This window comes from Balaenoptera physalus, assembly GCF_965194825.1.
Source record: "Balaenoptera physalus genome assembly, chromosome: 1".
NCBI classification, from domain to species: Eukaryota; Metazoa; Chordata; class Mammalia; order Artiodactyla; family Balaenopteridae; genus Balaenoptera; species Balaenoptera physalus.
In genome coordinates, this window is record NC_138882.1 from 62,708,507 (window position 1) to 62,733,764 (window position 25,258).

The 25,258-nt window shown below is 38.9% G+C and overlaps 2 protein-coding genes across 3 annotated transcripts in view; one reads left to right on the top strand and one right to left on the bottom strand.

Annotated features, from left to right (window-relative positions):
* The window catches only part of SELL (selectin L), a 31,025-nt gene extending 6,511 nt beyond the window's left edge, over positions 1-24,514 (top strand). The window contains exons 2-9 of one of the 2 annotated variants that reach the window (XM_082438595.1): positions 106-187; positions 1,439-1,825; positions 2,781-2,888; positions 8,924-9,109; positions 10,349-10,534; positions 12,229-12,357; positions 16,035-16,053; positions 21,081-24,514. In XM_082438595.1, the coding sequence (XP_082294721.1) occupies positions 106-187; positions 1,439-1,825; positions 2,781-2,888; positions 8,924-9,109; positions 10,349-10,534; positions 12,229-12,357; positions 16,035-16,053; positions 21,081-21,099 (1,116 nt within the window). In that variant the 3' untranslated portion in view covers positions 21,100-24,514. The remainder of the gene's footprint in view (positions 1-105; positions 188-1,438; positions 1,826-2,780; positions 2,889-8,923; positions 9,110-10,348; positions 10,535-12,228; positions 12,358-16,034; positions 16,054-21,080) is intronic. The other variant, XM_082438596.1, reaches the window with a different exon arrangement.
* Positions 1-25,258, bottom strand: part of FIRRM (FIGNL1 interacting regulator of recombination and mitosis) — a gene marked incomplete at its 5' end in the record, with an annotated part of 325,889 nt that overhangs the window by 122,251 nt on the left and 178,380 nt on the right. The gene's annotated exons all lie outside the window — the stretch shown is intronic.

Genomic DNA, 25,258 nt, shown 5'->3' on the forward strand with positions numbered 1-25,258 from the left:
GTGTTATACTTTGAACTTTGAGAAAGTTGAAGGCACCTCCTCAAGTTGCTATAAAATTGTGATTTAGAGCATAAGTCTGAGTATAATTTTGTATTTTATTTGCAGATATTTCCATGGAAATGTCAGAGTGCTCAGAGGGGCTTATGGAATGTTTTTGAGCTGTGGGCCTGCACTGTGCTCTGTTGTGGTATGTTATGATATTTATATATTATTAAGATTTTTAAAAAATTTATGTTGATTTTTTGGTAAATATCCACTGGGTGTACATATTCACAGGTAAAATTATTAGGTAGATAGCTACCCTTTCTACAGACATCCCTTTTCTTCCTCTCACTTCCCCAGAAAACTCCTAACCTTGCCCCACCCTTTGCTGCAGGGTTTATTTTATGACATTCTTTACTCATTAATCATAACTGTCTCCCAGTTCTCTGTACATTTTTGATATGTTTAAGTTGATCAAGATTAATTATGTTTTCTTTGCATCTGTTATTCCTTGCTCAGAATCCTTAGGAAAGTATAAAAATTGGATCTGTGTTTTCTTTGGTATTTCTTCATAGTATTTGCCCTACACAGTGAAAACTCAGCAAATGGTGATGGCTGTGAAAACCTTTACCTTATGGTATAATAGTGTTTCACATAGATCATACCATGCTTAGAATGGCATATATTATTATGGTATCATTGTGTAATTACGTGTTTGTTTTGGTTTCTTCAAAGCCCTCGTATTTGAAGCACCCATATGATTATTATACACCATCAGTTGAGTATCTTTGTGTGCATAACATAATCTAAATCAATTTCATAATCCTACATCATTTGGTTTTGTCAATTGTTCTTTTTTTTATTATGTAGTTAGATATATAAGGCTTGGGCTGTGTGCTTTCCCCAGAAGAAGCTCTTCCTATGGTAAAACATTATCTTTTTGATATAAAAGAGATTACTTAAAAGTATGCCATTATTCCTGTTCTTATTTTACTTCTCCCTTAGAAACACAAATATTGGCCTTTAGGAAATTATCCCAAAATAAAAGAGTGGACAGTAAATTTCAGGGCTATATGATATCACACTTAAATTAACTTTAAATGATTGACAGCTGCTAAGAAAAAGAAATATGAATTTCTAAAAAATGTTGGCTAAATTTTACTTGAAAGAATTTTGAGAAAAAACTGTTTTATGAAAATAAATCTAAAAAGCCACCAAATTCATCTAAAATAGAGTTATGAGCAAAAGGATTCTATATCATGGTGAAAAGTGATTAGGACTAGAAGTTCTAGGTTCTACTTCAAATCTGCAAATGACTAATTCCATCACCTCAAGAGGGTAACTTACCCTCTTGAGGTGTCAGCTTCCTTGTCTCTGGCAGGCTCAGCCTGGATTAGTTCTGGGCTCTTTTCAGCTATAACCACGAGGCTACATAGTTCACACTGATGTCTTTCAGATTTCTTCGCACATCATGGAACCGATTGCTGGACTTACCATTATTCTAAGAGACCCATGACCTGGGAGAAGGCTAGAATGTTCTGCAGAAAAAATTACACGGATTTAGTTGCCATACAAAACAAGGGGGAGATTGAGTACCTGAACAAGACGCTTCCCTTCAGTCCTAAATACTACTGGATAGGAATCCGGAAGGTAGGAGGGGCATGGACTTGGGTAGGGACCAACAAATCTCTCACCGAAGAAGCGGAGAACTGGGGCGACGGGGAGCCCAATAACAAGAAGAGTAAAGAAGACTGTGTGGAGATCTACATCAAGAGGGAAAAAGACGCAGGGAAATGGAATGATGACGCCTGCCACAAAGCAAAGACAGCCCTCTGCTACACAGGTAGGAGTGAGCAGACTGCTTCTCTGGGAATGACGGCACTAACCCCACGGAAACCTGGGGGAGCAGAGCAGTTGCCAGGGCATCCTGAAATAAGTCCAGTCCTCTAAATAAGCTTGAGTCAGGTCACTTCTGAGCATTTTTGGCGTGGGAGGCTCGTCCCTATACCCAAAATCTATACCCCTGAATCACTTTTACATCAAGATGATAAATATATGTGGAAAGTAAGGAGGAAGAGCTAGACAATCGGTGTCGCTGATAATAAGGCAAGGAAGTGGAAGCAGAGAGATGGAACCAGCCAAGAGCTGAGGCTCACGTCACCTATTTCCTCCTCGTAAAGTAGGCGGCTTGGTGCTACGTTTCCTTCTTGGCCTAATCTTATATAATTCTATATAATGAAACTTTGCAGTGTTTCATTATCTGTGGTGTATGAAAACTTCTGTAGAGACCACGATGACAGTTCCAAAGCAATCCGCATTTTTTCCAAGTCATTTTTAACAGTGAAACATAGTTCATTTGGTCTCTTGTAAATTGGACTCTCTAGTAATGTAGCAAGTTCAGATTTTCTAATCTCTATTCAGTACTTTCTATAAAGAAAGGGATTGCCAAACATACTGCGGAAACGATTGGGGTCAGGTCATAGTTTAATCCACTTCACTACATTAAAAACAAAGAAATTTCAAGAGTTTCAATGTATGTCAGTAAGTTCCCTCAAATGTTGCAGAGTATTAGCATTAGTAAATTCATTCTTAAAAAAATGTCTATGGCTGTATGACAAGTATATTACATAAATAAAAATTTTAGCATATGATTTTTATGCAAAAAATGTTATTGATGTACAAATAAAGTTTTCCTGTTTATTAAAGTAGTCACAGCCCCAAAGTTATCTATGTCTAAAGAAATGACTAGGAGTACTAAAAAAGTATTCATCTTAATATAATTTCTCACCCCCTTAAAGCTTCTTGTCAACCCTGGTCATGCAGCGGCCATGGACAGTGTATGGAAATTATCAATAATTACACCTGCAACTGTGATTTGGGGTACGACGGGCCCCAGTGTCAGTTCGGTAAGCCACTTTTGTTCCCTTGTTTCTTCCTATGTAAAGTATTGTAGTTTATGAAAGTTGGTTGAAGGAAAATGATACTAGCCATTCTGAGAAATGAGAAGTTTTGATCAGTAGGTTATGCTTGCACAATATTGTTACCTTTCCGTAAAGATTTCATAAGTCAGCATGAAGTTTCAATTCACTTCTCAGAAAGTCTTTTTGAGTGCTACAAAGAATATTGCTTTGGGATAAAAGCTGTAAGGATTACAATAATGAATCAGGCTTGGTAGGAATTCATAATCAAGTAAGCTTGCTGGATTCAGTAGAACTCTGAAACTGAAAGAAACAATAGCATTTATCATTAGGAGGGTGAGTTACCCAGAAGGTAATCTTGCTTTTTCGCGTCATCCTCAAGATCATGACAGGGCAAGGCCAACAAGAAAAGTTCACATCATGATATACAGTATCTGTTGGAAAATATGATAATAAATCCATCGCATTTACTTGGGCTGGCATTTCAGGGGGTACAAGGACAAAGTTATTACAGATCCTGACCTTAAAGGATTTACAGTTAACTAGTGGAAATAATACATGCTTATAATTTAATGTGATGGAAAGCCAGATATGCTGGAGTAAGCCTATGGAGACTGAAAGCTGCCTAATGAAGGAATCTGCCCTTTATTTGACAATGAGAGGCCACTTAGTATCTGAACACCTTCATTTAGGGCCATTACCCTAGAAGCGGTACATAAGCTGGATTGAACAAAAAGAGAGAAGCTAGGGAGTATCATCAGGGGTCTATTGAAATCATTCAGAGTCACGGTGGTAGAAACAGAAAGGCAAGAATACGTAGATTCAAAGACATGGAGTCTTTGACTTAGTCAACTCATTACTGAAAGAAACTTCACGCCCTTTGATTGATATTGGTTGAGTTTCAAAACTATGTTTGAAGTATCTGGTGCATAAAATAGAAAATTATAATAAGAAAAAAAGCAGTGTTTGCAATGAATAGATAAAGAATTAAAGCCAAAATAAATGTAAATGATCAACCAACTGGAACAGATCTGACTCATTTCAGTCAATTCTTGAGCCATGACTTCTACCAATACTTTACTTTCACTCGATTTCTAAATTTTAAAAAATTCTTATGTCATTGGCATGCCCATTTCACTCCTTTTTGAACATTTTACTCTGTTTTTGTCTTGGTTTCCATCATATCAGTCTTTCCTGGTTTTCTTTCTACCTATGATCATTTCTCCTTGGGTTTCTTCATGGGCATTTATCCAAGCCCATACACTTATTGTTATGTCGCATCTTCCATCTTTTGTCCATTGCTCTTCTGACTTTATGTGCCCCCTTTGGTCAAACCTAGCAACTTATGTGGACTCACAAACCTATGTAAACTTTGGACTGAAAAACATGTATCCAGCCCTGAACTCCAAATATGCTAAGCATAACCTTTGGGATGCCCAAAAGACTGAAAAATCAATTGTCCCCAGCCAGCTTTCCTTTTTGTATTCCTTATCTCAGTGTGTGGTTCCACGATTTATATGGGTACTCTGGTATAAAACTCTCTCACCTCCCCCTACATTTATGCAAAGTAACACACTACTCTTTTTTTTTTTTAAGCACCTTTATTGGAGTATAATCTTAACAATGGTGTGTTAGTTTCTGCTTTATAACAAAGTGAATCAGCTATACATACACATATATCCCCATATCACCTCCCTCTTGAGCCTCCCTCCCACCCTCCCTATCCCACCTCTTCTAGGTGGTCACAAAGCACCGAGCTGATCTCCCTGTGCTATGCGGCTGCTTCCCACTAGCTATCGGTTTTACATTTGGTAGTGTATTTATGTCCATGCTACTCTCTCACTTTGTCCCAGCTTACCCTTCCCCCTCCCTGTGTCCTCAAGTCCATTCTCTAGTAGGTCTGCTTCTTTATTCCCGCCCTGCCCCCAGGTTCTTCATGACCTTTTTTTTTTTTTTTTTTAGATTCCATATATATGTGTTAGCATACAGTATTTGTTTTTCTCTTTCTGACTTACTTCATTCTGTATGACAGACTCTAGGTCCATCCACCCCACTACAAATAACTCAATTTCATTTCTTTTTATGGCCGAGTAATATTCCATTGTATATATGTGCCACATCTTCTTTGTCCAATCATCTGTCAATGGACACTTGGGTTGTTTCCATGTCCTGGCTATTGTAAATAGAGCTGCAATGAACATTGTGGTACGTGACTCTTTTTGAATTATGGTTTTCTCAGGGTATATGCTCAGTAGTGGGATTGCTGGGTCATATGGTAGTTCTATTTTTAATTTTTTAAGGAACCTCCATACTGTTCTCCATAGTGGCTGTATCAATTTACATTCCCACCAACAGTGCAAGAGGGTTCCCTTTTCCCCACACCCTCTCCAGAATTTATTGTTTGTAGATTTTTTGATGATGGCCATTCTGACTGGTGTGAGGTGATACCTCATAGTAGTTTTGATTTGTATTTCTCTAATGATTAGTGACGTTGAGCATTCTTTCATGTGTTTGTTGGCAATCTGTATATCTTCTTTGGAGAAATGTCTATTTAGGTCTTCTGCCCATTTTTGGATTGGGTTGTTTGTTTTTCTGATATTGAGCTGCATGAACTGCTTGTAAATTTTGGAGATTAATCCTTTGTCAGTTGCTTCATTTTCAAATATTTTCTCCCATTCTGAGGGTTGTCTTTTGGTCTTGTTTATGGTTTCCTTTGTTGTGCAAAAGCTTTTAAGTTTCATTAGGTGCCATTTGTTTGTTTTTGTTTTTATTTCCATTTCTCTAGGAGGTGGGTCAAAAAGGATCTTGCTGTGATTTATGTCATAGAGTGTTCTGCCTATGTTTTCCTCTAAGAGTTTGATAGTGTCTGGCCTTATATTTAGGTCTTTAATCCATTTTGAGTTTACTTTTGTGTATGGTGTTAGGGAGTGTTCTAATTTCATTCTTTTACATGTAGCTGTCCAGTTTTCCCAGCACCACTTATTGAAGAGGCTGTCTTTTCTCCATTGTATATTCTTGCCTCCTTTATCAAAAATAAGGTGACCATATGTGTGTGGGTTTATCTCTGGGCTTTCTATCCTGTTCCATTGATCTATATTTCTGTTTTTGTGCCAGTACCATACTGTCTTGATTACTGTAGCTTTGTAGTATAGTCCGAAGCCTGGGAGCCTGATTCCTCCAGCTCTGTTTTTCTTTCTCAAGATTCCTTTGGCTATTTGTGGTCTTTTGTGTTTCCATACAAATTGTGGAATTTTTTGTTCTAGTTCTGTGAAAAATGCCATTGGTATTTTGATAGGGATTGCAATCAATCTGTAGATTGCTTTGGGTAGTATAGTCATTTTCACAATGTTGATTCTTCCAATCCAAGAACATGGTATATCTCTCCATCTGTTGGTGTCATCTTTAATTTCTTTCATCAGTGTCTTATAGTTTTCTGCATACAGGTCTTTTGTCTCCTTTGGTAGGTTTATTCCTAGGTATTTTATTCTTTTGGTTGCAGTGGTAAATGGGAGTGTTTCCTTAATTTCACTTTCAGAAATTTCATCATTAGTGTATAGGAATGCAAGAGATTTCTGTACATTAATTTTGTATCCTGCTACTTTACCAAATTCATTGATTAGCTCTAGTAGTTTTCTGGTAGCATCTTTAGGATTCTCTCTGTGTAGTATCATATCATCTGCAAACAGTGACAGCTTTACTTCTTCTTTTCTGATTTGGATTCCTTTTATTTCTCTTTCTTCTCTGATTGCTGTGGCTAAAACTTCCAAAACTATGTTGAATAATAGTGGTGAGAGTGGGCAACCTTGTCTTGTTCCTGATCTTAGTGGAAATGGTTTCAGTTTATCACCATTGAGGATGATGTTGGCTGTGGGGTTGTCATATATGGCCTTTATTATGTTGAGGTAAGTTCCCTCTATGCCTACTTTCTGGAGGGTTTTTATCATAAATGGGTGTTGAATTTTGTCGAAAGATTTTTCTGCATCCATTGAGATGATCATACATTTTCTATTCTTCAATTTGTTAATATGGTGTATCACATTGATTGATTTGCATATATTGGAGAATCCTTGTATTCCTGGGATAAGCCCCACTTGATCATGGTGTATGATCCTTTTAATGTGCTGTTGGATTCTGTTTGCTAGTATTTTGTTGAGGATTTTTGCATCTATGTTCATCAGTGATATTGGCCTGTAGTTTTCTTTCTTTGTGATATCTTTGTCTGGTTTTGGCATCAGAGTGATGGTGGCCTCATAGAATGAATTTGGAGTGTTCCTCCCTCTGCTATATTTTGGAAGAGTTTGAGAAGGATAGGTGTTAGCTCTTCTCTAAATGTTTGATAGAATTCTCCTGTGAAGCCATCTGGTCCTGGGCTTTTGTTTGTTGGAAGGTTTTTAATCACAGTTTCAATTTCAGTGCTTGTGACTGGTCTGTTCATAATTTCGATTTCTCCCTGGTTCAGTCTTGGAAGGTTACTACTCATTTTTATAACTTACTGTTTCTCCAATTTGTCTTCTACTTATTAACTCTACACTATTGCCTTCATTATCTTCCTCCTAGATTACTGCAGTCATTTCTGAACTGAGTTCCACATCTTTAAATTAGCGCCCCTCAAATATATTATTCATACTATAGGTAATCTGATCAATTTTAAATATCAAGTAAACATCACACATACGTGACCATCCACCCTTTAATTTCTACCTACCATTTGTCCTACAGAATAAAATCTAAGCTCCTGAAGGCATAGAGTAATGCTTGATATATAGTAGATACTCATTAAACCAATGAAAAAAGGTAAAGGCATTTTGTCTTAGCTCCTATCTTTCTCCCTAATCTCATCTCACATCATCCCCTGCCTCCTCTTTCCTTCTAGTAACATCAAAATGCTTGTAGTTCTCCACACTTACCATATTGCTTTGTATATCAATCACTGACTTGCTCAGGGCTTTCTTGCTTTGCACATGGCTAACACACCTATTCATCTGGAAGATAATAGTTCAGGGACCGTTTCTTTCAGGAAGCTTTCTTTGGATGCCAAGACAGGCTAAGCATCCCTATTCTGTGTTCCAATAGCTCCATATATTTCTTTCTTATTTATCCCACGTCGATTTTCTTGTCTGTATTCCCCAGTAGACTGACAGCAACTTGAGATCAGTCAACATCTTATTTATCACTGCATCTGTAAGATTGAGACCAGGCACTTGCTTGTGGGCATGAACTGTATGGGACAACATAAGTTACTTTCATTTGGACTTGTACTGTATATGGAAAATATTAAAATTCTTCTAATTTCTTGAATTCATTCTTCATTGAACTCTCAAGAAGAAGTTTAAAATGATGGCTCAAATTTGATAAGGAATAAGACACAAGAGTTGCAATATTTGCCTAAATGACATGGCAGGGCCTAAAACTTGAAGATTGAATTCCAAGTTTTACTTTGATCTATTACACCACCAATCAGGCAAGGAAGTAGACATAATTTCTGGAGAGGACTGGCAAAATCAAAAGAACTAAAGTTCTGGAACTGAGCTAGAGATGGTGAAGACAGAATCCAGGCTAAGATGCTTCCTAAAGCTTTTATCTTCTCCCCTTGTAAAGAAGACCAGTTATGGACACCCAGTCTTTCTCCGAACTTCCTACTTCCAACAGTCTAGTATACTCAGGGGCTTTGATGTGACAGTTATTTCCAAACTGAGCTGGTCATTCCCACTTAAACCTATCTACATTTAAAAGCTCTCTCCCCAGGTAATGCCAAAGATAATAAGATTAGCTAATGTTTAATTAAAGCTTCCTATGAGCCAGGCTCTAAGTCCTTGACTTGCATTAAATTATTTAATTCCCACACCAACTTTAGGAAGTCAATACAATTATCATTATCCTTCTTTTAGAGATAAAGAAGCTAAGCTGGAGGGGTTAAGTCACCGTGCTTAAAGGCACTTGGTTATCAAGTATCAGAGCTAAGATTCAAACCCAGTCATCAGGTCCTCGGAACACTGCCCAGTGTTTTCTTTTTCTTGTTGAAGTGACTCAGTGTGAGCCTTTGGAGGCCCCAGAGCTGGGTACCATGGACTGTATTCACCCTTTGAGAAACTTCAGCTTCACATCACAGTGTGCCTTCAAGTGCTTTGAGGGAACAGACATAGTTGGGATTGAAGAAACCACTTGTGGACCATTTGGAAACTGGTCATCTCCAAAGCCAACATGTCGAGGTGAGTAACTGTTCAGACTAGAGGTTTTGTTATGGCAATCCTGTGTTTATAGACTGAGCAAATGTAGTAGAGTCTTGCTAAGAAGTCTGTATCCTCTTTTGAAGCATAATTTAACCTAACTTAGATTATACTGTGATGATTTTCATCAAAGAGGTTATTGTTACTAATTAAAAAGAAAAACCACAAACAAAAAATAGCAACCAAATATCTCTGAGACTACGTCACAGAATATATATATAATTTTCAGCAATACAGTGTGGTTATACTGTATTTTTATTTTATTTTTATTTTCTCATTGCTATGGCATAAATAATCAGTCTTGCTGAACTGCAGTTGAATTTTTGTTGTTCTCTTCTTTCAATAACACCTATTTTATGTGGTGTCCTACTTAACACCAAACAATTTCCTTTTGGGGAGTGGGGGGGCTAGAGGTCTTTTTTGATTGTTTTATTTGGTTTATTCTTAAAATCATTTTTTAGCTTTCCTCCTCCATGAACTCTCAGGAGAATAGCAAATTCTGTGAAAAACAAAAACACAATCTCTTGATTTTCTTTTTCATTTGAAATATGGTGGTTTTTTGTTTTTTGTTTTTTTCTTTTTTACTGTCAAGAAGATTACCCCTTAAGGGGAAAAACTGGTGGTGTCTAAACTTGTGAAGTTTTGGTTACATTTTCTACATTTATGCTTTTGACTCACTAGTTTAAGTGGCTGGATTCTCAAAAGAACTATCCAAATCATTTTTTGAAATCATAGAACTAATTGATCAACCTGCTGAATTTTATAAAAGTTGAGGGACTTGCTTCAGAGAATGGGGATGTTTTTCAAAACTGCTTGGGTAGACTTTAGAAGAGGTGAAAGGGTGGAAATTCTCTACATTCATTGATAATGCACCATAAGAGATCTTGAGGCCAAGGCCACGTAGCATGGCACTTCCAGCTGATGGAGAGTTACCAGGGCTGGGGCAGCAATCTGGAAGAGCCAGCCCTCCCCTCCTCTCCCCAATGCCCCCCTGCCCACCCAGGGCTTTCTGTGTTCTCCTGGCTTCACCTCTGACTCACCACTCTCCATCATTCTCAAGAATATAAACTCTGGAAGCATCATCAGAAGTAATTTCTAGAAATTAGAAATGTCTAGATTCATGTCAACGGTTCCACAGTTGAGTTAGGCAGTTTGGCTAAAAACTGTTCGTCATGGGAGGGTCTCTGCTCAGAAATACTGATTTTTTCTTTTTCACTGAAGTGATTCAGTGTGAGCCTCTAACAGCACCCGATTTTGGAACCATGGACTGTAGTCACCCCCTGGTCGACTTCGGCTTTACCTCCATGTGTACCTTCAGCTGCTCAGAAGGAGCTGAGTTAATTGGGGAAAAGAAAACTATTTGTGGATCATCTGGAAACTGGTCCAGCCCTAGTCCAATATGTCAAAGTGAGTAAGTTTGCCCCAATATATTAAAGACTTAAAGAGGTAGCTGATTGATAAGCAGATGGTGGGGAAAGATAGATTAAACTTTTAAGTTTATTTTGCTAAATGTATGTCGCTTAAAAAAAATTGTACACATTAATTTACCATAAAATCCTTGGCTGCTCTTGCCTCTTCCTTCAATGACAGTGATTTCCCTTTTTTTTTTCAGCCAATTCTCAACTCCTCCTATCTTAACCCTTAACATCTAAACTCACTGTCTATACTTACTTATTTCTTATCCATTTTTCTATTCCACTACAATCTCACTTCTCTGTGAGTCTACTAAAATGTCTCTACAAAAGTCGCCAATGACCACCTAATTCCCAAAGTAATGGATACTTCTCAATTATCACTAAGCTGATGCCTCCCAAATCTGTCTGTGCATAAGAGGATGTGTCTTCCTCATCTCTATATACCCTCCACCTGACACAGCACCTGGCAATAGATGCTAAATTAATCCACGTTAAATTAGCCTGTGAAAGAATAGCTACCCATGTTTGCTCCAGAGATTATCTATACCAATGACAGAAGTCTTTAAATGGTAGGAATTGTAGAAGCTATCAGAGAAGCTGATCTCTCTGTGGCCCGGGACCAGGAAGTGGCGTAGGGAAATGGGGACATGGCGTGGGGTCTTTAGGGGAGGATTGTACATCAGGCTTAAGGGGCATTTCCTTTTAAGGCTGGACTAGTGTCCGTTTCCTCATCCTCATGCAGCCCATAGGTGTCCTCTGTTTGGATCCTCTGGGAACTTGCACCTCCTTTCCATTATACATTTGGGTGTGGGGATGGAAGCACCTTGAAAGGGTTCATCAAAGTAATGTGAAGAATAAGGGACAGTCAGATGCTGTGCCAATATGCAAAAGTAAGTTTCTTCAATTGGTGGTATCAGAAGAGATATTTTTCATATCAGTATTTTTTCAGTAAAGGTCCCCACATGAACTTAGTTCATACTTATAAGGATATATAGATGTATCCTTTTACTTATTTGTGAGGGAAATGGTAGGACTACATCATTTGAAAGACAGATTAGTGCAGGTCCTTGGCATGTAACAGCGTGTGCGTATGTTTGCACAGTTGCTTCAAAGCATTAATAGATTCCTTTTTTTTTAACATCTTTGTTGGAGTATAATTGCTTTACAATGGTGTGTTAGTTTCTGCTTTATAACAAAGTGAATCAGCTATACATATACGTATATCCCCATTGCAGCTCTATTTACAATAGCCAGGACAGAGAATAGATTCCTTTTATTGATAAGTTGCCTGGTTCAGATCACTGGCTTTTATTTTTCCTGAAGTTGTACTTAACTTTTTAGCTCTTCTCTGTGTTTGAGTCCCAACCATTCAAGAAGGTCATGGAGCTAAATACAATGATGACTACTTTTTGCCAAAATATTTAGGTACATCTCCCAGGAATTCCATGAATCACAAATGTGAGGATTGAGATTCTATAGGCGTTGAGCTAGAAAAGCTGGTCTAGTCTTTTCTCTGCTATAGACTCATCATGGGCTTTCCCATGCCGATTTCCTCATCTGTCAAATAGCATCAAATGGACAATTATTAGAAGATGTAAGAATGAAGAAAGTTTAATGTCATGAGAAGGCACTAAGGAAATAATGCTTGTGGCCTCATGCTACATGCCTTACTGATTTCTCTTGCAGAAGTAGACAGGAATTTCTCAATAATCAAGGAGAGTGACTATAACCCCCTCTTCATTCCGGTGGCAGTCATGGTTACCACATTCTCTGGGTTGGCATTTATCATTTGGCTGGCAAGGAGATTAAAAAAAGGTACGTGAGTTTACCTTCATAAAAAAGTAATACAACTTTAAAGTGGAAAAAAACATAGAAACCCACAGGAAATTAAGTTCGAGAGCCTCAGCTAAAGCAGGATACCAAGTTCTGGGTTCTATAGACATCAGTCCCTGGAGATGTGTGAAGCAGCCCAGAACACACTTTCATCAAAACAAGTTGGCTGATTTTTGCTTTTCATTCTGACAAATCTTTTAAAAATGACTACTGTCTTCAAGGTACCTTGCTAGGGTGTTAACAGACAAATGAGAAATTGTAATGGTTCTTTGCTATTATTTAATTCTGAAAAAAAAAAAAAAGGATATGTGATCTTGTCCTATAAGAGCCTACATGTTTTTGATTTCAGTGCAACTCCACTAGGAAGTGAATCTAATGTCCCATAAGGTTTTCAAAGTACTCCTCCCAAATACCTAGCCTTGCCAAGAGTCAGATACCTGTCCGGCTCCTGACATGTGCGAGTTGTATTGTCCCTTAGGGAAATCCCCACATTTTTCCCCAGTGTCTATTCGCCAAGGTTACAGCTTTAGCCAAATGTGCCCCATACTCATGCTTTCCATCCACTCTGGACTAGAGAAGAAGAGGGACTAAGGAGGGCTGCCTCAAGAAACTAGTATCTGCTGCTTGGAATAGTAGATGCAACACCACCAGAGAAGAACAACAGCATCACTCCCCTCACCTCCCTCCTGAGTGTGTCCAAACCCTCAAGTGGGACAAACTTGCCAGTTACAGGCCCACAGTCAGGCAGGCCTTGGGTATGTGTTGCCACATTTGGCCAAAGTCATCAGACAGAAACATTCAAGATTATGACATGTATGGATATTAGGCAGCTTTAAAGATAATGCTGCTTCAAGTTCAGGGGCTATCAATGACCTCAAAACAACTGCTAAACAACTGCTCTGTGTTGCCTCTGTGGGGCCATTTTAATTTCAGTTCCATCAAATTAATTAGTATGTATTCTACTCCATGAATATGGTATGTAAAGGCTGCCCCACCACCCATTCTCACTGGCAATTGCAGGAATATTATCTACCAATCCCTAATGGTCTTCTGCTATGACCTGATCTTTCATTCCAAATTTAAGACTAAGGGTACTAGATTAGTTTTATAACCAACCCAGAAACACAATGGATGGGGGTGCTGTTGATGTGCAAGAACTTCAGTAACTGTAAAGTAAGAGCCCTGAGCAGTTAAAATGTCTCTGCCCCTGCTCTTGGAACTTCTGCTGAGATTGGATCCCATTGTCTTAGAGTACTATGCTATTTACTTAAATATGGCACTAAGGCAAAAAAAGAATGAGATTTTTCTCCCACCGTTGATCATCCTTGTGTATTTAGTGGTGGGGTGCAGGAGGTGGGATGCTGCCTAAGGCTGTTCTATAAGCAGTGGTGAGAAAAGCAATGGGGTTGTTTTGCAATTTTTTTACCTTGGAGTCATTTCTGTACAAGATCTCAAACTGATAACTTGAAAACTGCATGCCCCTACCGGGGGAATCAGTGTGGGGCAAACAGGAAACAGATAACGGGCAGTTAGGCTAGTTACAATTATGCCAACAAAAAGCACAAGAGAACAGAAGCCCCAAAAGATCACTGACTTTGTAGGAAAGTCAGGGTATCTTTAATCTCACACTAAATAGTCTTCATTTGTGAAACATCTTCTGATAGCTCCAACTTTCAAGTGACTTTGCCTTCTAAAACTTTTAGTTGTAAGTTAGTTCTTTGAAACACGAAGAATATTTTTCCTATAGAGACAATTATTAGAAATGATGGATAGGTTCCCAGGCTAAACCCCTAGAGCTTTTCTAATACAATAGATCTGCATGTATACAGTATTCATCAATCTGATAATTTTATAGGCTTTTGGTGTTCCAAAAGCTGGAAAAAGGGGATAAGCAAATATTTAGAGCACAGTAGCCAATGAAACGACCAGACTCTTGACCCTTGTCCTGTCCTCAGATGGATCTTCTGAAACTGTACTTTGTCCCCTGCCCTAGTTGTCTTAATACCCAGACTTCAGCTCCTTTTTTCGGAGAAAGGAATAAGGGTGGGCTCCAGAAACATGCCTCCCTGTGCCTGGGCTTGTCTAGAAATATTTGTTTTCTCCTAGCACCATCATTCTCTGATTAGTCATCATTACTGGCCCTGTTCAGTAAATGAGGAAACTGAAGCAATGAGGTTTTAGGCCAAATCTCTAAAATTCCATATCAGCAGGGGCCAGAGTCAGAGATCAGACTCCCATCCATATATGCTCCCTAAAACCACTGGTCTTCAGATTAATGAGGCTCTATTTTTTTACCCACAGAAGAATTGTTTACCTGAACCAACACACAGGGTGAGAACAGGGCACAAAACTGAACACAGGCCCCTTAGTTCCCTTTTTCTTGAAAAAGAAACTTTCTCAATAGGAACAGATTCTTGCTCATGTATGTGTTTCATTGTCCCTAAAAGAAAAATATATTCATATGAAAATGAATGGAACCTGAAATTCACTCAGATTTAATTCTCCCTGCTCAAGTGCTTTTGGCTCATGTCACCAGCAGGCTAAATTTTGGAAGAAATAGTTAAAATAGTAATTTCTAACATTTTAAAGGTTTAAAACAAGAATTGAGCACTGTCTATGCTCTAGGCCCTGGCCTAAATACTCTGAATACATTTTATCAACTCAGTGAGGAAAGTATAATTATCATGCCCCTTTCACAGATGAAGAAATGGTAGCTTAGAGAGAATAAGTAGCTATTCAAAGACACACTACAGTTGGCAAAAAAGGACCTGGACCCAGACTGGATGATCTAGAGCTCTAGTTTATAGGCACAGAAATATATTGCCTCCCAGTGATTTTTTTTCTCCTCAAAAAGCATTTTTTGCTTTTATTTCCTCTGGATCCTAACCCTGCAGTTCATTCATCTACTTATTTATAGTCTGCTTTTTTTTCAAAAAGAATGTAAGATAGTTTACCAAATGCATTCAACACAGCAAATTAAAATTAGTTTAAAAGTAAGAAAAATAAGGCCCAAATTTAGAATACCAAAAATAAGTCCGAGCCAGGGGTAAAGTTAGGATAGAAGAGGGTTTCAGATCTGGCTGAGTTTCCTTGTAGCCAGTCAAAGAAGGAAACATAACCAGTAATGATACTCACTGTGTTTGTAAGATAAGAACAAACACAATGGTTACCCAGATGAGGCATGTAGTTCCTACCACTGAGACCTAAATGTAATTTCTCTTATGGATTTTCACAGAGAAGATGGTGTGAAGTGTAATGATACATATTCTTACAGTATTAGCAGCTGAATCTCTTAGGGAAGAATCTGCAGGTAGGATGAGATGGCAGATCGGGATATGTAAACACAAGAATGGGTACATGGGGCCTGATCATCGGATAGTTCGGGCTGGACTTCTGTCTTTATGAGCAGCACAGTGGATGAAATGGTGCTCTGAGAAGCATCTGCATGAATGAGTCTGTTCTGAATAAGTATCTACCGCTGTTCGAATTAGAACATTAAGCCAGTACCTCAAATCCCCTTAGACACCATGCGGTCCACCTAACAAATACAAAATACACTTCAAGAAACAGTTTTGAGAGAGGGAATCTCCCTTCTCTCTAAGTATAAAAAATTGAAATTGTCTGCTTTTTCTGATGCCATTTTTCTCTTCTATTTTTAGGCAAAAAGTCTCGGAGAAGGTAAGTTTTATCAGCAAGAAGTTTCGATATCTGTTGATGTCTTCTCTACCCTCTGCTTACAGAGGGTAAGTATTAAGTATCTTAATACTTCCTCTTATAGCTAGACACATTAACTCCTTATTAGTTATTGACATGGGGTCTCATCCAAATGAAGTTTCCAGATAAAGTAATAAATCTACTAACCTCCCTTAAAAGCTGTCAGGTTTTGTAGTGCTAGGGGAGCTGAATGAATGAATGAACAAGTAATGCCCTATTAAGAAGGGGTAGTTTATGTAAAGACAGTTTTTTCTGATTGCTTCTGAATTTTCTTTGAGGATTGGAAGCATTGTGGTTTATTTCTTCTTATCCTGGCTGAACATGGGGGCAATTCTAAGTACAGTATTCAGGAAACATTCAAGTCAACAAGGATTTATTGAAAAACTAATGAACCCCAGGCTCTAAGAAAAAGGTATAATTCCAGACACCAGGCCCTCAGCACCTAGCACAAGATGGCAAATGACCTCTGATAGGCATTGACCTTCAGAAATGTGGGAAAGGTGTGGAGCCTGAATTCTACTTGCAGCTTCCCCCAAAGAGGGGGAAGTTTTTTGGCTTGGTCTTGAACCTCAGATTTCTTCAGTTGCAGAAACACATACATGTGAAAATACAAGGCCCACCTGGCAGAAATGAAGATAGCAAAACACTTCTCAGTTTCAGGGTTTAGTGACTTGCTTTGAAATATTAAGAAGGAAAGTATAAGTCAAACGAACAATGGAGATGAGACTTCGGTGACAGACTACCCAGCTAGACAACTGGGTACCTTTCCAAACGCTGGAGGAAACGAAGCAAGATGGTCCCTGAGGAGGTTGGTTTCTTGTTCAGGCAACCACCCTACCAACCACAGATTGTTATTGACAAGTCCTTAGTAGTTTAGTGAGCTGTAGTTTAAAGTACAAAAGAAAAACTGGAGAGACAGAAGGCAACAGAGGACAATTATAAAGTAATTTATAAGCCATATGAAGGAGTATGGACTTAATCTTGAGGTCTTTGGGGTATTAGTAACAGGGGTTGAAGCAGGTGAATGTCATGCTGAAATTTGCATCTTGGGAGTATCACTTTGCATAAAAGTATGCAAACATGGGGAGATGAATGCCTCTGGGGGCAAAGAACTGTTTTGGAGGTATTTGAAGTTCTCAGGTTAAAGCCGATGATGCCTGTTTAGGGCAATAGCAATGAGGATGAGTTCATGAGATAACTGGTGGTAGAATCAACTGAATATGATTACTAATTGGCTAAGAGAGAGGGAGAAGATTCAAGTAAGTTGCCATGGTTCTGATCTGGGAACTGGTGGATGGTTACCATCTCTACTGTATTATTTACTGAGAAGGGAACACGAAAGAATGAGAAGTTTTGGAGGTGGCAATCATGGGTTCAGTTTTGTACCTGTTAAAATTTAGGTGTCTGTGGTTCAACCATAGTCCGTTGATTCTATCTGTAGCAAAAGGGCTACCTTGGGGCAGAAGAAATGGATTTGGAGGTTCTCACATTATAGGAAGTAATTGTATCTCAGGAGCAGGTACAATCACCCAGGGAGTATGTGCAGTGTGAGAATGGAAGAGGATGTGGGAGAGAGGGTAGGAGCCAGAGGAAGGTCAATATCAAACAAGTCAGCTAAGGTAAAGGCGAATGGGAAGAGGTTCCCAGAGATGTAGAAGGAAAATGAGGAGAGTACGGGGTCATGATCCTAAGGAAAAAGGGAAATGGAAACTATTTCAAATACTGCCATGATCCACTGGATATAATAAGGGTATCAGTAGGGAAATTGTTTTCAATGCTGAGGTCATGACAGAAGTCCTGTAGCCAGGGGTCGAGGAATCAGTGGGGATGAGAACATAGAGGCAGAACGTATACATTATCTTTTTCATAAAACTTGGCTGGAAGGAGATGAAAGAGTCAGGAGGGGTAACTGGATGAGGACATAGGGTCCGTGAAGTTTCTTTTATTCTATGTTCTATTATTGCCCTATCTTCCATTAGATAGTGTAGATGGGTTCCCTGACTCTTCTCTAGGCTGAACTCCCTATCTCTGTGGGCAGGAAATCCACAAGCTATAAAGATTTCTTTCATGCTCACACCCACTGAGTGAAAGTCTTTTCTGGCACAATCTACCCAGAGCTGTTTTCTGGCCACAGGAACCACCTGTGTTTTAATTGCTACTAGATGGAAGCAGATCAATTTTTCAGATGTCCTTGGAGGACAGGAAGAGGAGATGCTGGCAGGAAGAGCATTAGGATTAAGTACCATATTAAGCTAATTGCCATATTAAGTTTAATGGTTCACTGATTTTTACAATGAGCCAATCAATAGCTGTTTATTAACCCCTTTTTGTTGGAAAAATGTTCAGCTTGACTGAGACACCAAGAGGAGTAAATCCTTGTGCCAGACCTCAGGGAGATTATTATCTAGTTGGGAAGTTATGACAGAAATATAGAAAAACATTTCAGAAAAATAAAGGCAGAATATGGTAATAGTCAATGAATTCTGTATTGAAGACCAGACTTCTTCAGTACAGAAGATGTTTGGTGATCGCAGAAAACCTTACAAAGAAGATGGAACCTGGGTTGGTTTTTGAAGGATGAATAGGGTTTAGGTGTATGGACAGAAGCAGGGAAGGCAGTCTGGAAGAGGGAAATGATGTAAATGGTATGGTACTGGGATTCTGAAAACATTCAGGGGCCAGTGAGTAGAACTACCTAGAGCCCATGGTGTATTGAGGAGCTGTGAACAGAAGTTGGAAGGGAAGCCTTGCCCCATCAACACAGGTCTTGCATACTTCACCAGACATTCCAGAAGGACGTAGCAAAGAAGAATTATTTGCCCAGCTGCCTTGGGATACTTCAAATTTATTGGCCAAAGTGACCATAGAATCATAGAATTTTAGTTCTGGAAAGGACCTTGGTATTCAAACTCTCTTGATAATTGAGCTAATTAAATAACTTTCCTATAGTGCCTGAGCTAGTGACAGAGTTAGTTACAATAATAACAAACATTTAGCAAACATTAATTCCATGCTGTGCACTGTTCTGAGTGTCTTGCATGTCTTAAATCATTAAAGATTGCCTACAAGCCTGTGGATGTAGGTACTATTAATATTTCCATTGTAAGGTGAAGGAACGATGAACTTAATTAACTACCTGAGGTCACTGAATAAATGGCAAAGCTGAGATTTGCATCCATCTAGATCCAAAGATCATGTTCTTAATGTTTATGCTTCTAGAACCCAGGTTGGAGGTGTAAGTCCCAGACACCCTCCTCCTCCGGTATTGTAATTTTTTTTGCACTGAAACCACTGTGTGATGGCACTGAGGAAGGGTGGAGTGGAAGAAGTAGGGTGTGTTTCTAAAACAAGCCAAAGGTAAAATGAACACTATCACAACACCATGTATCAGTTTTTTTTAAGCCCTTGAGCTAACACTCATAGTCCTTTGTGCTGATTCCTATTAGCATTTGGTTGGTGAATAACTGACTCCTAGTGCATTTGTGGTTTCAATTCTTGCTGGGTTATTTTGACTCTTCTGCAAACTGGTTCTGTTTATCACCTCATTTGGTTTCTAGAGTCTAAATTCTGCCTGGGTAAAAGCTACACCCAAGATACACAGGAAGATACGATGCCAACCTCAGAGAGGGGGGTTATATGAAATTTTGTTTTCAGAAACATTTTTATCTCTAATTGGCAAGCGCGCTTGCAGCTGCTGAACTGTGGTTTACCCTGGTGGCTCATCATGACAGCAGAGTCTCAGGATCTGGTTCTCCCTTTGAAAGGTGTTATTCAGACATACCCTATTTGGTTCTCCCTTGTTCTCTCCAAGAATGAATTGCTTTACACACACGAGTGTCATCTTTTTCCCACAAAACTAAATTTGTCATCATCTCCTTAAATCATATCCCACCAGAATCAGGCATGCAGAACCACTACCGTAACTTTCACGAGTTTTGATGTTCTCTAATTTCTCTTTCCATTTAAATATGCCTTATTTTACTTTTCTGACTTTTCACTGTTCAAAATCTATCAAAATGCCCTTCATATTCATTAGACCTGAAGACAAAGCCTGTTCCGCCAAAATTTCTCTCAGTGTGTTCTGAGAACTAGCCACTTAAGCATTACCAGGGAGCTTGTTAGAAATGCAGAATCTCAGGCCCACCCAGACCTGAATCAGGGTCTGTGGTTTTTTTTTTTTTAACATCTTTATTGTAGTATAATTGCTTTACAATGGTGTGTTAGTTTCTGCTTTATAACAAAGTGAATCAGTTATACATATACATATGTCCCCATATCTCCTCCCTCTTGCGTCTGCCTCCCTCCCACCCTCCCTATCCCACCCCTCTAGGTGGTCACAAAGCACCAAGCTGATCTCCCTGTGCTATGCGGCTGCTTCCCACTAGCTATCTGTTTTATGTTTGGGAGTGTACATATGTCCATGCCACTCTCTCACTTTGTCACATCTTACCCTTCCCCCTCCGCATATCCTCAAGTCCATTCTCTAGTAGGTCTGTGTCTTTATTCCCGTCTTGCCCCTAGGTTCTTCATGACCTCTTTTTTTTTTTTTTTCTTAGATTCCATATATATGTGTTAGCATACGGTATTTGTTTTACTCTTTCTGACTTACTTCACTCTGTATGACAGACTCTAGGTCCATCCACCTCACTACAAATAACTCAATTTCGTTTCTTTCTATCGCCAAAAAATCTTGAAACAATAAATGCTGGAGAGGGTGTGGAGAAAAGGGAACACTCTTGCACTGTTGGTGGGAGGGTCTGTGTTTTAACACCATGTCTAGGTGGTAAGCACCTGAAAGGGTGAGAAGCATTGCTTTAGGGTTTTCTTCTCATTCCTGTGCCTTAGTGAATGTCCTGCATCTTGTAACTCATCTGAAAGAGTTCCTTTACTCTTCTGACCTTTAGTGACTATTTACCTTTACTACCAACACTTTAATTTTTGCAATTTTTAGGCTCCTGAGTTTGATTTATTTTCTCTTGTTTATCATTCAGCATGGATGAGCCGTATTAAACGACCTGCTGTGAAAGAAAATTCTTGGGAAACTGAAGTGTCCCTGGATCCTTCGAATCCCCCTCCATGCAAAGTTTTGCCTGGTGGCATCTTCTACACTGAAGATGAAGTGTGTCTATTTCAGTGCCTCTGAAAAGTTTTCAATACGACCAGCTGCTCCTTCTGTTTCCATTTTGCCCCATCACCCCTACCCCACCAAGTTTCCCCCCAAGTGCGCAGTTGTGGGTTTTATAGCTCAGTATTTTATTCTTTTTTCCATGGACAAACAAGACCATGGGAAAAGGATTACTGTGGAACATAAATATGCCAATTTCACTCTCTTTCTCGACTCTGGCTTCCAGCTTCAATTCTGAGCTGTACCTGATGACATATACTTTGAAATATAGCGAAAATTTGATACATATGCAACTACAGGCTCAGTTTTGTTACAGATCACATTTTACCTCCCCAGCCCTCCAGTGTACTGTGGAGACCTATTCCTATAGAAAGTTTATAAAATTGATGTTACCCTTGCTTTCCAGCTCCAGCAGAGTAATGGGGATCTGCTCCAACTAGGAAAAGTCCTATTTGCACTGCAGCCCCAGCTTCCATAAATGGAGGCCATCCTATTTCACTGCCTCCAGGCTCCCGCCTTCTTCAGCCATCTCCCCTTCTCAGTTGCCTGACTTCCACACGGAGCAGCTCATGACCACCAAGCAAAATGAGAGATGAGAAAGATAGCCTGCACTGTTGGGTTGTTTTTTTTTTTCTGGATTTGGGTTTTAATGTCTCGTTTTTGTTATTGGGGGTCCTTCCTCACCCCCAAATCCTCTTACGTATCCACCTAGATTCTATCTACTCTTTATGATTCATCTCGGGCATCCCCCACCCTTACCACTGTTTTCATAACAAGTCCTTAATTAGTCCAGCCTGTGACAAACTCCCCTTCCTGGCCTCCTACTGCGAGGTTAGTCAGTAACATGCAATTTTGTACTTAAATACAGTTTTTAAAAAAAACGTTACCTAGTTTGTTATTTTTAAAATTATCATATGTGTGTTTTCTCCCCAGTGAAATTGAATCCCCTTAAAGGCAGAAATTGGGCCACATCCCTGGAATGTCTAATTCATTACTTGACACTTAGTAAATGTGCATTCAATAAATCCGAAAGAGAACACAGTGTACTGTTGATATCACTTGCAGCGAACTCTCTCTCCACGGCGTGTGACAACCCATACAGATACTCATCTAATGTCAAGGGCTGAATTCTTATAAGAGAATAGGGCCCTGTGTAAAAACTAGCTGGAAATACCTCCTTGCGCCATGGCCAATACAGCTTTCATATAAACTTCTACATTTTATGAGAATGATTTTTTTTGTGATGATTACATGTTCCTTTCTCAAAGGCATCTCAGATTTTGCACGACACCAAGGGCTGTTGCAAAAGATTCTCCATGCTGTGCACCATAAATTGAGGATGTGCCATTCACATTCATGTAGCTTAGAATGCATCCCTCAGAGTTATACAGTGCACAACCTGCATGGACTCCCATGGCAGCCCTGATTGCAAGAGCTTATTCAACTAAGACATCAGGATCAAAGAACACAAGTGGAGGCTACTTCTTGGGGGTAAGATGTATACAGACTTAAAAACACAGTCCTATGCTTAAGCCCTAAGGCCACTATATGATCTTAGGAATTATGTTATGCCACATTCCTTAAATAAAGATTCATAAGATTCATAAATAAATAAATAAAGATTCATAAAATAAATTTCTCAAAGACCTTGGGCTTAACCTTTCTGAGAATTAGTCGTAAGAGTGAAATATGTCTTGTTTACCTCACAGGGTTATTGCAATGACTGAGTTGGGTCTGAAATTGCTTTGTGAACTGAACCTTAAATGTAGATTTTTTTTTCCCACCCAAATCTTGTCTTTCATGCATTCTTAGTGTAGGATTCTGGGTCTTATGCAAGGTCTTGAACAGAAGCAGGTCTGAGGCCTTCTCCTGAGATTAGAAGCTAGAGAGGGTCCTTCACTTGTGTTCAAATTGCAGCCCATTGCTCAGATTTTCACCGCAGAAGGTCAGCTCTGCTACCTGTGCCCTTGCTGGGGTGAGATGGAAGGGAATGGTTTGGGGAATCAGACCCACTTGGTTGGGATCCTGTCTCTGTCTCTATGGGGTGGAACTGTAAGTCATTAACCTCTCTGAATTCCAGATTTATTTATGAAATAGGGATACCATTATCTTCCTCACACAGTTATGCTGCAGATTAAATGAAATAACCCCTTTCTCCCATAACCTGGAATACCAGCCTTTGTGAAATCAACAGAATCCAAGGGACACAGAATAATCCATTCCTCTGGATTTGTTTGCCAGAGCTCAGTGGATCTGGGCTATATTATTTTAGTTTCCTCGAGAAGTAGTTTATTAAATTACGATTTAATCTTATGACTTTAGCTCTGATAAGAAAAATCTGTCCCCTGAATGTTACCTGCTTTCCATGCGTGGCCCTAGTTTTCACCCCTAAGACTGTGCTCTGTTCTTTGACACATGTCTGAAACAGACCTAACTCCATAATAATTTAATGAGAAGAGATGAGGCAAGAAAGAGGCTTTAGATCCAAACCACACTGTGGAAAATTAATAAAGTTATCCTTTGGACATCTATGCTCTTCCCATTCAAAGTTCCTATTCTCTGCAAGCACAAACCTGTAAATATTCTACTACAAACACAGACGCGTATTCAGGTTGCTTTGAAGGAGGAGTTTAAGGTAAAGAGACTGCTCCCTTAGTTTGGGAAAACAGCAGATATGAAAGAACAGCCACAAAAAGCAAAGTTGGAACAAAATATTTTGGCAGAAACAAAATATTTAGAAGAAAATCAGTACCAAAGTGACCATGAAAATTAAGCTGTCTGGGAATTTTGAGAACTCTCAGAGAGGGTTTTGGGTTTCCATAATGATCAGTAGTGTAATGCATTGTATAATCTATTAATAATAATCCATAAAATCCATTAATAATCTGGATTTTAAGGGACAGAGAGACCCTACCTGACATCTGGGTTACATTCCTCATAGAATTTAATCCTTGCCCACAGGCATTATTATCCCCATTTCAAATTTTAGGAAACTGAGGCTCAGAGACATTAAATAACTTAAGTCCACATGGTTAGTAAGTGTCTGTTTAACAAGTAAGGAAAGGTGATATTAAAAAGAGCTGTGTGTGACAAGGGTTTAATTTCAAAAATATACAAACAGCTCATACAACTCAACAACAAAAAACAAACAACCCAATCAGAAAATGGGCAGAAGACCTAAATAGACATTTTTCCGAAGAAGACATACAGATGGTCAACAGGCCCATGAAAAGATGCTCAACATCACTAATTATCAGAGAAATGTAAATCAAAACTACAACGAGGTATCACCCCACATCAGTCAGAAAGGCCATCATTAAAAAGTCCACAAACAGTAAATGCTGTAGAGAATGTGGAGAAAAGGGAACCCTCCTACACTGTTGGAGGGAATGTAAATTGGTGCAGCCGCTATGGAGAACAGTATGGAGGTTACTTAAAAAACTAAAAATAGAGCTACATATGATGCTGAGCATATATCCAGAGAAAACTCTAATTTGAAAAGATGCATGCACCCGAATGTTCACAGTAGCACTATTTACAATAGCCAAGACATGGAAGCAACCTAAATGTCCATCAATAGATGAATGGATAAAGAAGATGTGATATATATACACAGTGGAATATTACTCAGCCATAAAAAAGAATGAAATAATGCCATTTGCAGCAACATGGATGGACCTAGAGATTATCACATGAAGTGAAGTAAGTCACACAGAGAAAGACAAATATGATATCACTTATATGTGGAATTTAAAATATGGCACAAATGGACATATTTACAAAACAGAAACAGACTCATAGACACAGAAAACAAACTTATGGTTACTAAAGGGGAAAGGTGGTAGGGAGGGATAAATTAGGTGTTTGGGATTAGCAGATACAAACTAGTATATACAAAACAGATAAACAACAAGGTCCTACTGTATAGCACAGGGAACTATATTCAATATCTTATAATGAAAAAATATGAGAAATAATATATATGTATAACCGAATCACTTTGCTGTACAGCAGATACTAACACATTTACAATAAATTAATAAA